This window comes from Podarcis pityusensis (genome assembly GCF_964106645.2).
Source record: "Podarcis pityusensis genome assembly, chromosome: 5".
NCBI classification, from domain to species: Eukaryota; Metazoa; Chordata; class Lepidosauria; order Squamata; family Lacertidae; genus Podarcis; species Podarcis pityusensis.
The window spans coordinates 41612793-41627370 of NC_138032.1; the positions used below are offsets into that span (position 1 = coordinate 41612793).

Sequence of the window (14578 nt, forward strand, 5' to 3'; positions counted from 1 at the left end):
TGCCAAAGTATTAGATTTTAGGTCACAAAGAACCACAATACTAATGTAAAATCTAACGTGTTGGCAGAACCTGGAGTTGGTGGCTCAGTCTTTCAGAAGCAGCAATGAGCATGACTTTACTAACTCAATTAGCAGGATACTATTTTTAACATAGAAAAGGTATACTACTGGATTACTTCATTCCTTTTTTTCATTTAACAAAATTTATGTACTGCTTGATTGTCACAAAACTTCTCAGCAGTTTACAGGAAATATTAAACTTCTCAATAAACACACTGAAAAGCAAATAATTGGGAGATGGGTATGTTTAGCTTAGATAAGAGGAGACTAAGAGGAGATAGAATGGCCATCTTCAAATATCTAAAGAGCTGTCACATGGTAGATGGAGCAAACTTCTTTTCTCCAACTCCAGAGGGTAGGACCCAGACCAGTGACTTCAAATTACAGTGGTACCTCGGGTTACAGACACTTCAGGTTACAGACTCTGCTAACCCAGAAATAGTACCTTGGGTTAATAACTTTGCTTCAGGAAGAGAACAGAAATCGTGCTCCGGTGGTGCGGCAGCAGCGGGAGGCCCCATTAGCTAAAGTGGTACCTCAGGTTAAGAACAGTTTCAGGTTAAGAACTGACCTCCAGAACAAATTAAGTTCTTAACCCGAGGTACCACTGCACAAGGAAGGAGATTCTGACTAAACATCAGGAAGAACTTTGACAGTGGAGCGGAATCCCTCAGAAGGTGGTGGACTCTCCTTCCTTGGAGATTTTTAATAAGAAACCATCTGTCATGGATGCTTTAGCTGAGATTCCTGCACAGCAGGAGGTCAGGCTAGATGAGCCTCAGGGTACCTTACAATTCTACCATTCTATGGTCATCTAATTAAAACAGTTAAAACTAGCAGTAAACTAAATCAGATTAAAACATATCAACATCTACTTGTCTGGATAGGCTTGCCTAAACAAAAATGTTTTAATCTGGCACTGAAAAGAACACACTGATGGGGCCTGTATGATGTCAATAGGCACGGGCTAAACAAAGGGTAGGTGTTCCACTTTAAATTGAAATATTTCATGTATCACTCTCAAAATGATCTTCCCCAAAAGTTAGTAGATATAACTGAATTTCAGGGCTGTATGGATAATGTGGCAAGTGCTTAGTATAGACCTGAGCAAACAAAAAGAGCATCAAATTCACAGTAACTGACACCATCCCCAATAAACAAAAACAAAATACCATTGTGCATAGACGTGGTTTAATGATTGTGTCCTGGAATACTGCTAGTTGGAATTCACTTTGCTTTGGAAAGGAATTTTTTTTCTACTTTTAAAGGAGTAGGGGGATAATCTGATTCCAGGAAATGCGGATTAGTGTTCCAGATCTAGATAAGATATGCATGTTGTTGATTAGATCAAGCCTGGGGATAACAAGCAACAAAAGTAGCAGATAGAGGCCAACTTGCTGAAAGTCTTACTTTCAACTCCAAAAGGAAGCTAGAATTTGAATTAGTAAAGCTTTCTAACCGCCTCTTTCTTCTGATAGACTGAGTATGGCATGAAAAATCTAATTGTTTAATTTTGGTTAATATTTAGGTATAATGCACATTGAGCATTATCTGGCTCTCGTTTAACAAGAATTGAGAGCTGCTATAGAAATAAAATCACTGTTTAATAACAACATAGAAATAAATTGAAATAAAAAGGGGTTATTATACAGCATTTGCTTTGAATGTTGTAGCAGTCCTGATGCAGTAAAGATGGTACAGCAGCTCCCCCCAGTGACCTTACAGAGATAACTAACTCTATATGAACAGAACCCTGGTTCTGCATCATGTTGTTTATAGCTGAGTTCTATAGTTACAAAAAGTGGACATTTGCTTATTTACCCAGTAGTCCTAGGTGTAACCTGAAAAGCACCCAGTGTAGTATAATCCATTTTGCAGTGCAATCCTATCCGTGTCTATTCAGAAGTCTAGGTTAAGAAGCTGTAATATTGCACCCTAAATTTACTATCACTTGCTACACTTTAAGGCTTATAAATGCAGACTTTGTGGCTTCAATACCTTTTTCTTCCCCATCCTGCTGTGCCTAACATCCAGCCGAATGAAGAGTTCTGGTGAACACATTGTCCACCCAAATATTTATTACGGTTATATTGTATCTACTAGACTAAGATTGAGAGCAGGGATGCCACGTCTTTTAATGATATCAGGTGCTTCATAGTTGTTAAATAATAAAAAAGCAAACAAGCAATATATGTGTTTATTTTTATCCCATGTTGTTTTCTGAGAAACAAATATTTTATTTATTGACATAATTTTTATCCTGCTCTTCAGACAAAAAGGGCTCCCAGGGAAGCTTGCAATTCACTACAGACAAGACAATCCCTGCCCTCAGGTTTATAATCAAAAAAGCTGCAACAGAAAAGGAAAATGGATTGGGAAGGAGGGAATGTGCACACTCAGGTACATGATCATAGTTAAAATAATTGTGTTGTACACTCAAATAGTGAGAGAAACATATTGGAATATGGTGTGTGAGAGTGCTGCACAATTGTCAGTCACAGGTGCACACAGAATAGCCCCCAAAGCCCTTAAGATACAACAGCTAAAGAAGTTTTAAAAGATAAATGTGTTAGATTGAGTTTCCTTTCCTTGCAGGTGGCAGTTGTTGACACTAGACATGTACTTTCATGGTGTTCTTTTTGGTGCCTGCTGAAAACGGTTCAGCGTCACCATCAGTGTGACGAAGACCTGGGTTAGGACATCTCCAGCACTCCATCATAACCAGCAACCTTTCCACCAACGCTGAGCTAGACTAGCATATTGGCAAGGCAGCTGTGGCTCTTCTCTCCAAAAGAGTATGGAGCAATGTGATGTTAACGGCTGATACCAATATGAACGTCTACCAAGCTTGTGTGTTGAGCACACTGCTTTATGGAAGTGAGTCATGGGCAACTTACACCCACTAGGAGAGACACCCCAATGCTTTCCATATGTGCTGCGTCAGGGAGAATTTGGGCATCACATGGCAGGACAGTCTCAAACAAAGATGTGCTCTCTCAAGCCCATCTTCCCAACATGTTTGTGCTTCTTCTGGCTCAGCGACGTCTGTGCTGGACTGGTAATGTCCATAGAATGGAAGATGGCAGGCTCCCCAATGATGTGCTGTATGGGCCTGTTGGCAGACCAACTCTGTTACAAAGATGTCTGCAGAAGTGATAGGAAGGCTGGCAACATTAACCTCGTTGTGTGGGAATCCCTTGCAGACAACTGGAGTGTCTGGAAATGGTCTGTATTCACAGCAGTGACCGGAGGAGAAATGACCGCTCCTCTGGGAGGAGCACAGAGAGAAGAAACACCATGGTACACCTGCATCAGCACAAGCTGCAACAAAACATGTCTCTCCTGTATTGATCTCTACAGCCACAGTAGGCACTGTAACTTTCCAATGGGTTCAACTCCTCTCTGGAAGGTGAGGTTTGTAACTGTTTTTTAATTGATAACTTTAACATTTCTCGTGACCCGCTTAGGGCTTTTATTACAATAATACTAGTTTGTTTAATTAATAAAACAAGCGCCTCCTCCTCGGCCCACATAATCTCCTCTCCCAAGAGCAAACAGAGTTGACCCTCCACTATTTTGGGAGCTTTCCAGGTGGTTTTTGCAAATTCCAGAATCTCCCCGCCTCGCTCCGAACCAAGCCCCCGCTCCCGCCTTTCCTAGCGGCAGAGCATCTGCCCGCAGCTGGGCCTTATGAGAACCCGACCTATCCCGTTTCTACAACAGGCTTTATGACTCCTTCTCCTACCGCGGAGGGATTGGTTATTCGTAGCTTTGTCCCGCCCTTAGTCGGCAGTGGTTGGCTACCCTTCAGGGGCTTCCCTCGTATGCGGTATTCCATTAGCCGGCAATCTCAAAATTCGTGCGATTGGCTGTCCCGCCTCGCCCCCCCTCGAAAGCGGCTCTCCGATTGGCGGGAGGGCGCGCCTCCCTGCTATTGGGGAGCGGGGATTCGCTCTCCCCATCTCTCTCCCTCTGTGCCTCCGTCTGCGGTGAAGGTGACACTCTCCGTCTCCTCCAGGCAGCGGCTTTCGGGGGGTTCCAGCTTTGATATTGTCCCGCAATGTCTCCCGGAGGGAAATCCGTGTTCACCAGCGTCCCGCAGGCCCCGCCCGTGGCTGTTTTCCAGCTCACGGCGGATTTCCGCGCCGATGGGGACCCGCGCAAGGTCAACCTGGGAGTGGGAGGTAAGAGAGCAGGGCGGGAGGAGGGAAGCACGCGTGGATGCGGCTCCTGGTCGGAAACGGGTGGTTGAACTTGGAGGGGGGGGGTCAAGGACCTAAATCTGATCTCAGGGAGCCCTGGGGAGACGGGAGCTGTCCTTCTCTGCAAGTCCATCACCGACCTGTCCTTTTTAAGAGGGGTCCTCCTGAGCCTTTGAGCAGCTGTGAGACAGACAGAAATCCGTCGGGTGATGGCGTCTCTGGAATTGCAGCTCCGTGCCAGGGAACCTTTGCACTTGTTGAATTTCTGCCTATCACCCATCTGTCAAAGAGGCACAGAAGATCTCTGTCTGAAAATAAATCGATAGGAATCGGACAAGGATGCAAGAATCTGACAATTGAGGGCAGCGATGAAAACAATTTGTTATTTGTATGAATGTTTCACAACCAGCTGATTCAGACATATTTTCTAGACTTTCAAAATCCTGCATAAAGTCTCGACTTTAGAGAATCTAGCTCCTGTTGATCTGTTGTTGTTTGATTCGTTTTGTTCCTTGCCTAATACCAAATGGTCACTATGTGACTCTCAACAATTTAAAAACATGCAAAATTGTAAAGCAGTATAACATTGCAACAATATTATCAGCAGCACAAAACTGCAATGATTAAGTGCATAGCAACCATAAAACAGCATTGGCCATCAAATGGTAAGAGCACTAGTGGAAGGGACCATTACTGAAAAAGCCCTTATGCTTTCAGTTGAACATGCATTGGTGTGTGTTTACAATTTTAACTACATTGATGATCTGAACTACTTGGGACCATCTGTGCAACCTCTGGAAAAATTCTTTACTTCTCTTGATTGCTTTCAGGCTTAGCAGGGAAAAATACGCATCAGAATACTTTCCAATTCTGTAGATAGAAAATGGCTAACACTCAATGATCCCTGATCTGCCTTGCACACAGTTGAAATCCAAGGTGCTTCTAGACTATCACTATTTTCAAGAAAGATTTGATCACATACTGGCAAATTGAGATTGCACATTTATAGTTTGATTGGGAGGTTTTGTGCCACAAACATGCTTCCCCAAAATATTAGACTGTTTGTGCTGGGGGAAAGCACTGGAAAGTGCAGAATAACACTGGCTTTTGATGCAGTGTCAACTAATCTTGTCTTCTAATCTCCCTGCAACCAAATCCGGATAAATCAGGTTGTCTGGAAGCACCCCTAAAGAAAATCACACTGGTAGGTTGTGGGGATGAAAGGCTCTAGTCTCCTGCAATTTGCACCCTTTCTTTTGCTCATGCCTTTGCCATTGGATTCATGAAGGAACACCTGAGAAAGTTCAGCAGGAAACTACATGTAATGATTGGGTTGTGGTTATAGGGTTCTGCACATATCATCTGTTTTGCCTAAATGGAAGATTTGTACGCTTTTATCTGCAGGCAGACAGAAGAATGCTCTGTATCCTTAAATACTGTTTATACTTTATGGCATGTAATTTCTCACAGCCAAGTTCAGTTTACAGAAATTGTATTTGTACTTCATCTCACCTGCAGATCTTTGGCTGTACCGTTTATAAATATTAACATGGGGTTCTATGGTTGATCTGCAGAATACAGAAGGAGGGTGCCAAAACTGATGCTTTTGATAGGTGTTAAAGACCCATATGGATATGAGCACTGTTCTGCTGTTGATACTTTGATCTGAGAGAGCCATTCAGAAAGAGGTAGAGCTACTAGCAAAGGGGCTGTGTATTACAAGGATCAGTGCCTAAATGGGAGACTTCTACCAATACTGGAAATGTTGAAGCAATATTGCTAATGAAGCTATGTACCCTGGTTTATAGTCAAAAGTCCAGTAATGACAAATGGAAACAAATTAAAGCCGTGAAGAGAAAAACAAGGAAATGGGTCAGGCTGATTGTGGAGATAAAAGGAATTGTTGTCTCCTTCTTAATATAATGTTATCAGACCCAGGACTTTTTTGGATCTTTACCCTTTTTTAAATTGCACTGTCCCTCCTGCATTCATTTCCCCCTTTCTTCTTTCATCTCTATTCTGTGTCCTGTGACAATCTCGGTGTATCCTTTATTTGGGGCTTGTTTCCCCAGTACTTTCTACAGTTGCTACTGATTGGCTTCCCTCAGGTAGGGGGCTGTGATGCTGCCTAGACTTTTGGCACCTGGTGTTCTTATGACTGGGCTAAAGCTGTCAGGAGATCTGGGCTGGTGCCCATGTTCTGCTTGGGTGAACCACACGACCTTGAGCAAGTTAATGCCGGGGCCTTGCAGGAACTGGAAAAGGGACTCTGCCCTTAAGCAGCAGAGACCAGGCTGAGTGTAGTGTTTAGTTAGCTGCCAGTCCTGCAGTTTCTAAACCATTACCCTTTGCTCCCAAGTTGTAAAATCTATGGTTGCCTGGTTCCCCTTTGCCCCAAAGTCCCTGCACCTTCTGCAGGTGAATAGCTCAAAGCTTGACCCTCAGCAAACTAATTAGAAGCCAGCTTGCCAGTTCCCTCTTTGCCAGTATCCTCTGGAATACTTGTCGGTTGTTGTTTGTGGTCTCTCTTACCTGTGCTCTGCAGCTCATGCTCAGGATTCGAAGTCTACTCTCTTTAATGGGCCATGCTAGCCCTTTTGCTGCCTTCAGGCATACTCTCCATGTTCTTGGCCTGAAGATCCCATTAAGCTCTCGACATACCTGAGCCTCCAGTCTTGCTAGGTGCAGTGACCAAACTGTCATATTTGATAGCCTTTTCAATTGGAATAAAGTGCTTGGATTTGAATATGTAAGCAAAGGGGTTGTGGGAATCGTGCTGCATTGGAGACCTCCTGTGTGAGATAGGCATCGCTTTGCAAAAGGATAAAGTGAAAATTGGTAAGCGAGACTGGAAGGAGTAAGAGAGAGAACGAGCTCTCTGTAGTAAGCCTTTTTGGTCCATCCTTTTATTTTGTACCATACTTCCCTTCTGAGAAACTCAAGGCACGGCACATGTCTCTCCCAGACCCCTTCCATCTTCTCAACAACCCTGAGAGGTAGGGTTAGGCTAAGAGATGTGTGTCTGTATCTAGAACAATTCCTTCCCCTTCCACCTTGCAGCCTATCGCACAGATGAGGGGCAGCCATGGGTCCTGCCAGTGGTTCGGAAAGTGGAGCAGATGATTAACAAGGACCTCAGCTTGAACCACGAGTACCTGCCCATCCTGGGCCTGCCAGAATTTCGTTCCAATTCCTCACGAATTGCCCTAGGAGACGACAGCCCAGCCATCAAGGAGAACAGGGTGAGCCTGAAGAGGAAACTCCTATTACGACCTTCATCCGTGCAAGTTAAGCCTTATTGAACACAGAAGAGCTTGATGGCATGGAAGAGTTAGGGTGGGAATAGGTTGGCACTGGGGCGTATAATCTCTCTCTCTCTCTCTCACTCGCTCACACACACATATATGTAGAAACTGGGGTTTGATTGGAACAGATGAATTTGGGGACAAGTATAGTTAAATGAAGCTATTATAGGAAACTGCATTCTTGCTTATAGGATGCCCAGGCATCTTGCTGAAAAGAGCACCTGCCTTCTAATTATTGCTTTCTCTTTGTTCCAGGTGGGGGGTGTCCAGTCCTTGGGGGGCACAGGGGCTCTCCGTATTGGAGCAGAGTTCTTGAGACGCTGGTACAATGGAACCAACAACACTGCAACCCCTGTCTATATCTCTTCTCCTTCCTGGGGTGAGTACCAAGGCCTGGCTGGCACTTTTGGCATGGTTTGGGGTAGAGAGAGAGGGAGGGAGGGAGGGAAGGCTGGGCTCCCCATTGTTTGCAAGCCGCCTCAGTAGACACGTGTTGCTCATACATGTTCTAGGAGTCTTGTGAAGCTTTAGACAGTGGCAATAGCACATCTTAGTAGGTTTACCCAGGAACTTAAACTCACATAGGCCTTAAAATGAGGGTTGTTTATTGATACACACACATAGAATCAAAATATTCAGCACTTCTCTTATGGCAGTAGGGAAAGCCCAACTCTCTCTCTCTCTCTCTCTCTCTCTCCCCCCCCCCACACACACTGACTTCTTTGGTTTGGAAGAATTGGCTAAATAATTATAACCATGACTAAACTAATACACACAATACAGAAGGAGAAGAAAGCACCCAGGGCACCAGAGAAGGAGGGGGAGGAATGGGGAAGGGGGAGGAATCAAGCAGTTTTGACAGAAATACAGTGCTGCTTGAAGCCTGCTAGTCTGTTTTCTGCCCCCTCGGCTCACATTGCAGACTAGGCCTGAGTCATGTGCAAGTGGATTAGGGAGGACCTGAGGGTGGCTTCTAAAACGCAGCGCCACTGCCCCTTGCATGAAGGTAAGAAGTCAAAAACAGATCTAGAAAAGCAGTATTTTCTCTCTCTCTCTAAACGTAGGAAGGGGGAGCAGATGTGGAGGCTACAATTTATAGGGTGAAGGACAGGATAGGTGAAATACTTTTCCTAGCCCTGGTGGGCAATTCTGAAGAAATAGATCTGGGGCATTTTTTTAAAGAATCCCTTCTAATCCTGAACAGCTTGAGCTTTGGCTGAAGGATGAATGCGTCTCTTCTTTTCCCCGCAGAGAACCACAATTCTGTTTTCACGGATGCTGGGTTCAAGGACATCCGAACCTATCGCTACTGGGATGCTGCAAACAGGGGTCTGGACATCCAGGGATTCCTGGAGGACTTGGAGGTGAGCCAGATATCCTTATGGATTGGGTGTAACATAACCTAGAAGGAAATCTGAATAGGGACTGTGTAGATGTTCTACGGGAGCAACATTTCTAGCCTATTGTAATATTGGATTTAACATCTGGTTAGCCAAACGTTTGCTAGGATGGGCTGTGTCTCTTGACTGCAAGACAGCACCATGCAGGAATCCCATCTTCTCACTCAGTGGGATTCAGAGAGCTGTGGGTGGATCTCCCTGTGTGGATCTGATGCTTTCCCTACCACATCTGTTCATGCTTCCTGAACAGTCATTTCAAACAGGGGGCCCTTTATAGAGCTGCAGCTGGAAGGGGAAATTTGGAGAGCTTAGAAACCTTGATGTGTGTGGAGTTCTTTGGATCACAATCCACGCTAGTCTTGTAAAAATGTATGTGTGTCATTGTGGATGACACTGTTCTATGTGAGGGTGCCTTGTCTTGTTAGTATCTATTTTATATACATAGAATATCAGAACTTTATAGACATATAATATATTCAACAATTCTTCACTATCTGATTGAAACCTGTATAGCTCCTAAGTCTTATCCATAATGCATATATATAGAACAGGTTAGTCGGTAGAGCATGAGACTCTTAATCTCAGGGTTGTGGGTTTGAGCCCCATGTTGGGCTAAAGAGTCCTGCATTGAAGGGGGTTGGACTAGATGACCCTTGTGGTCCCTTCCAATTCTACAATTCTGTGTTCATCTGGAACGCAGCATCTTCTATCTGGCTCTTTATTGTACAATCCCATCAGTGAGTATCAAACATAAATGGCTAGTGCCACTTGATGCTTAGGGTAATTTTTAATGTTTGATGTTTTATCGTGTTTTTGCTATTCTGCTGGGAGCCACCCAGGGGCTGGGGCAACCCAGTCAGAAGGGCAGCATACAAATAAATAATAATAATAATAAAAGACTGGGTTTTTTTCTCTCTCTTTCCACCCAGAAAGCTCCGGAGTTCTCCATCTTCGTCATCCACGCTTGTGCTCATAACCCAACTGGCACAGACCCCACACAGGAGCAGTGGAAACAAATTGCTGCCGTTATGAAGGTATTAGCAATTCTGCAACAAGGTACTCCCAGAGTCTGTGCCCAAAGCCATATTTCTGGACGTTTTTGAATTAATTTATTAGTACTGTTATATTTTTATCCTGCTCTCCTACCAGGAAGCTCAGCTAAATGGTATATAGTTTCCCCCCCACCAGTTTTAATTTTACAACCACCTTATGAGATTGGGGATACCAAGAGACAGTGATTGATTCAAGGCCACCCAGTGAGCTCTGCAGCTGAGAGGGGATTTGTATCTATATCTCTCCAGACTTACTGACACCCTGACCAGTAGACACCATCAGAAAACAACTTTTTAATTTTTAAAATAAATTTAAATAAGTTTGTTTATAGCCACAAATACACTAGGTTCCATACTGCTGAGTGAAGGAGTGTGTGGAACCAGTGGTTTTGGTTTTTTCTGTTAAGTGTTTTAATACCTCACTTTAATCCTATTCCCAGGGCAGGTTAGAAAAAGAAGAAAACAATTAAAATGTAAATGCAAAAATGAAAAGCTTGGGAAGCACCAAAAGGGCAATAAAGTAGGTGCTGAGGAAACCTCTCTGGGGGGAGAGAGTTCCATCACTGAGAAGGCCCGGTCTTTGGCAGCCATGTGCTTTCAGGGATGGCAGTTGAGGATGCCCTGAAGTAAGTGCCAAAGACCAATCTTCTCCCCTTAATTATTCATTCCTTGCAGCGCCGGTTCCTGTTCCCTTTCTTTGACTCTGCCTACCAAGGCTTTGCCTCGGGTTCTCTGGACAAAGATGCCTGGGCTGTCCGCTACTTCGTTTCTGAAGGCTTCGAACTCTTCTGTGCTCAGTCCTTCTCCAAAAACTTTGGCCTGTACAGTGCGTATATTCTTTTAACTTCCCTGCTTCTTGGATTTTGTTCTGCTCTAATGTTAAGCTGCTTTTTTATTTTGGCCTGTAAAAGAACAATTACTGCATTGTATGGTTTTGCTGTTTCATGCCACTATGGGAACCTGGTTTTTTGTTGTTGTTGTTGTTTTTGAGAACTACAAGGTGGGATATAACTAAGTACAGATTCAAATAAAGGGTAGTAAGAATTTTCTTTTGCCCCGAGGACTGTTGCACTGGGCCTAAGGCTTATGGCTTGACTTTCCTTTCTTTTCCCTCAGATGAGCGCGTGGGGAACCTGACTGTTGTTGCAAAGGATGCTGACAATGTGCAGCGCACCCTGTCTCAGATGGAAAAGATTGTCCGCACCACCTGGTCAAACCCCCCCTCGCAGGGCGCACGTATTGTGGCTACGACACTCACGACTCCAGAGCTTTTTGATGAGTGGTAAGGAACAGCAGGTGATGCGGGTGGCGCTGTGGGTTAAACCACAGAGCCTAGGACTTGCCGATCAGAAGGTTGGTGGTTCGAATCCCCGCGATGGGGTGAGCTCCCGTTGCCCGGTCCCTGCTCCTGCCAACCTAGCAGTTTGAAAGCACGTCAAAGTGCAAGTAGATAAATAGGTACTGCTCCGGCGGGAAGGTAAACATCGTTTCCGTGCGCTGCTCTGGTTCACTAGAAGCGGCTTAGTCATGCTGGCCACATGACCCGGAAGCTGTACACCGGCTCCCTCGGCCAATAAAGCGAGATGAGCGCGCAACCCCAGTCGGCCACGACTGGACCTAATTGTCAAGGGTCCCTTTACCCCTTTACCTAAGGAACAGCAAGAAGTGGAGGGGTTAAGTTGATCCCTGCCGCGAAGGGATCATGGGCCCTGTTTACTGCTCAGCACTTCCCCATTCTTGCCATTTTAAAAAAACTGGTGCTGGACTGAACTAATGCTTTTCCCTTGTGACAGGAAAGGGAATGTGAAGACCATGGCAGATCGAGTCTTGCTGATGCGGGCAGAGCTCAGGTCTCGTCTCGAGAAGCTGCAGACACCGGGCACCTGGAATCACATCACGGAGCAGATCGGCATGTTTAGCTTCACTGGCCTCAATCGTGAGTACAGCTTTGGGCAGCGTAGAGAGCCTGGGCAGGGAGGAGGGGGTGTGGTACAGGGAATGAAGCAGCTTTCCTGACTTCTCTTGTGGTGATCTAGCAAAAAATGGTTCTGGCTTCAACAGTACCTCCTTGCCCTCCACTGCAAGTCCAAGCAACCATCTTTACACAGCTCTCCACTATGAAGAGATCTACCTGTGCATTTCCTTTATCAGTCACTTCACAGGATCTCTTCACATTGCATCCACTTTCTGGTTGCTTACCAGCATCGTTTCCTGCTGTGACCTTGGCTGCAGCCGGCAAACCTTAGTAAAGGCTGCTCTGGGTGCCTGATGAGATGCCTGACACAATTTTCCCTCTTGCTCTTTCTCCAGCTAAGCAAGTACAATTCATGATCAAGGAGAAACACATCTACCTGATGGCCAGCGGCCGCATAAACATGTGTGGCCTGACCACGAAGAACCTGGATTATGTCGCCAGCTCCATCCATGAGGCCGTCACCACGATCCAGTAAATCGGTTGCATGTAACTTTCCCCCTACGTTTTGGGTTGTTTTAAAACCAACAGCAGCCTTTGGAAAGTGGGAGTTTTAGGCAAAGAAATAGAACACCTATTGCCTCTTGCCACTTTTCTGGTTAAAATTCTACCACTCTCTGAAGCTTCTACCAGCCCCCTCCCCACTGCCTCAGTGTGGGAGAACAGAGTACCCATTTCTTCCTTTGGCTAGAGAGAATGGAGTAGAAAAGTGGCTGTGGAGTGAGAAAGGGTTAAGCTGCCCCCCCCCCAGCATCCCTAAGTTTTTGAAAAACCCAAAACAGTGGAAGAAAGAAACACACAACTGCATGTAACATCTAGTTTGGCCCTATGAAACCAGAAAAACTGAATCCCTCCATACTGTAACACGTAGTTTGTCTGCTCCACCAATGGAGCTAATCTCCCATACCTCTTTGCTCAATATGGATTGAGAACAGCACTTTTGTCTGCATAGCTTCTTCCTGTCTTTTCAATGGCCCTCGGTTTGTGTGTGTGAGCAGGTGGCAGTGGGAATTTTCCTTCTTGGGGTCCACTTTGTACACTTGGTATTAACAGCACCTAACTCTGGAATCCAAGCACATGGCCTTGTCTGCATCTCCGTTTGCACTTTATGTAACCAACCCTCTCTGGCCCATGCCTGCTCCAGTGGAAGGGTTGGGCATTGTGGGATATGTACCAAAAACGACTGGTCTCCTTGTATGAGCTGCGCGGGTTACTTCAGGGAGCGAGGCTGGTGCTCCTTCCTTGGTTTCCAGCCTTGCACAAGCAAAGATTGTAATCTTAAGAACCACCTTTTCTGTCAGTACAACCAATAAAACATCTCTTCATGCCATACCTGTCTTTTGGCCAACTTGGGGCTGGGGTGGAGAAAGGAACAGAGCTCTTTGTTGTGTAGAAAACTGTGTGTTATCCTCGACCGCCATTGGAACAACCCATTACTATATCCAGGCACCTATTCTTACTCTCCACTTGACCTGAAATGACCATTCCCTGCCTCAGTCTCTCCAGTTGTCAGGTTAAGAGGCGAGTCTCTTGTGGGAGCTCCAAAACGAGATACTCTGCCTGGAAACCTTGATGAACTATCAGGAGTATAGTTTGCTAGAAGAGAAGGGTGATGTTACTGCTGACGTAGTGGGTGAGGGTGATGCGCAGAGTCCACAAACTCCTGATCCTTGTCTACAGCACCTGAAGCTTCTTTCTACCATACTAACTGAGGCATGGGATGATCTGCAAAGAGAGCTGGTGCCGCTGCTGCCTTTGCTTCAGCAAAACTGAGTGAAGAGGCAGGCTTTGAGCCTTCAGACATGGTGTGTGTGTGTGTAGAGCTCTCTGCTGCTCTAGAGGAGCACACTATTTTGCCCATTGTTACAAAAGTTCCTAAATTTGATCCTTCTACATCGGAAAATCTTTCAGCGGCTCTTTTTCAGTGGGAACAACGTAATGATCATATTTGCTTTTCCATCTTTGTATGGCTGCAACCATCCCTCTGTTCCTACCAAAGCCACACTTTTCTCCTTGTCCGCCAAGTTAGCCCCACTCTATACCAGAACTGGATTTGAGTCCCACCTTGGGCAAAAGATTCCTGTATTGCAGGGGGTTGGACTAGATGGCCCCTGTGGTCCCTTCCAACTCTATAATTCTACAGTCCTACAAAATAATAGCTACAATAAAGAACATATTCCAGCTTGAGAAAACTAGAGGAGAGCAGAACATCTTGGTACCTTGACTGCAAAAGTTGGCATTAACCAAACTGAGTATGAAATGATGTAGGATGAGAATTTACCTGCACTCTAGGGGTGAAAAGCCTTTTCCTGCCTGAGAGCAGCATTCCCTGGGTGGCACATGTCAGTGGTGGGCAAAGCCGAAGGTAAAAGCAAGCAGAGTAGCTAAGGTGAATCCTGCAGCAAGCAGGCTGCTCCCTTTTAACTGTTGCAATAGGCTACTTACACATACACACCCTCTAAGCAAGCAATAGGTATTATCAGAGTTGAGGAACACATTTCAGCTAGGCAAAAGGCACTGAAGGAGGGTACAAAGCAGGGCTGGTAAGAGATATGGCTGAGGACAGGGTGTGACCTGGGGAGAGTCC

General features: G+C 45.2%; 1 protein-coding gene across 1 annotated transcript; it reads left to right on the forward strand.

Annotated features, from left to right (window-relative positions):
* Positions 1 to 4002: 4002 nt before the first annotated feature.
* GOT1 (glutamic-oxaloacetic transaminase 1) lies at positions 4003 to 13321 on the forward strand. The gene is made up of 9 exons (XM_081006330.1): positions 4003 to 4244; positions 7323 to 7504; positions 7823 to 7946; positions 8819 to 8931; positions 9897 to 10001; positions 10695 to 10845; positions 11136 to 11301; positions 11813 to 11955; positions 12330 to 13321. The coding sequence occupies exons 1-9, from the start codon at positions 4121 to 4123 to the stop codon at positions 12467 to 12469; spliced, it is 1248 nt and encodes a 415-aa protein (XP_080862456.1). The 5' UTR covers positions 4003 to 4120; the 3' UTR covers positions 12470 to 13321.
* Positions 13322 to 14578: the final 1257 nt, after the last annotated feature.

Excerpts from the sequence above, each read along its gene's own strand:
- GOT1 (XM_081006330.1), top strand. The coding sequence starts at position 4,121 with ATGTCTCCCGGAGGGAAATCCGTGTTCACCAGCGTCCCGCAGGCCCCG. Across the intron at positions 4,245-7,322 it reads GGTCAACCTGGGAGTGGGAG|CCTATCGCACAGATGAGGGG; the intron begins GTAAGAGAGCAG and ends TCCACCTTGCAG. Across the intron at positions 10,002-10,694 it reads AAATTGCTGCCGTTATGAAG|CGCCGGTTCCTGTTCCCTTT; the intron begins GTATTAGCAATT and ends CATTCCTTGCAG.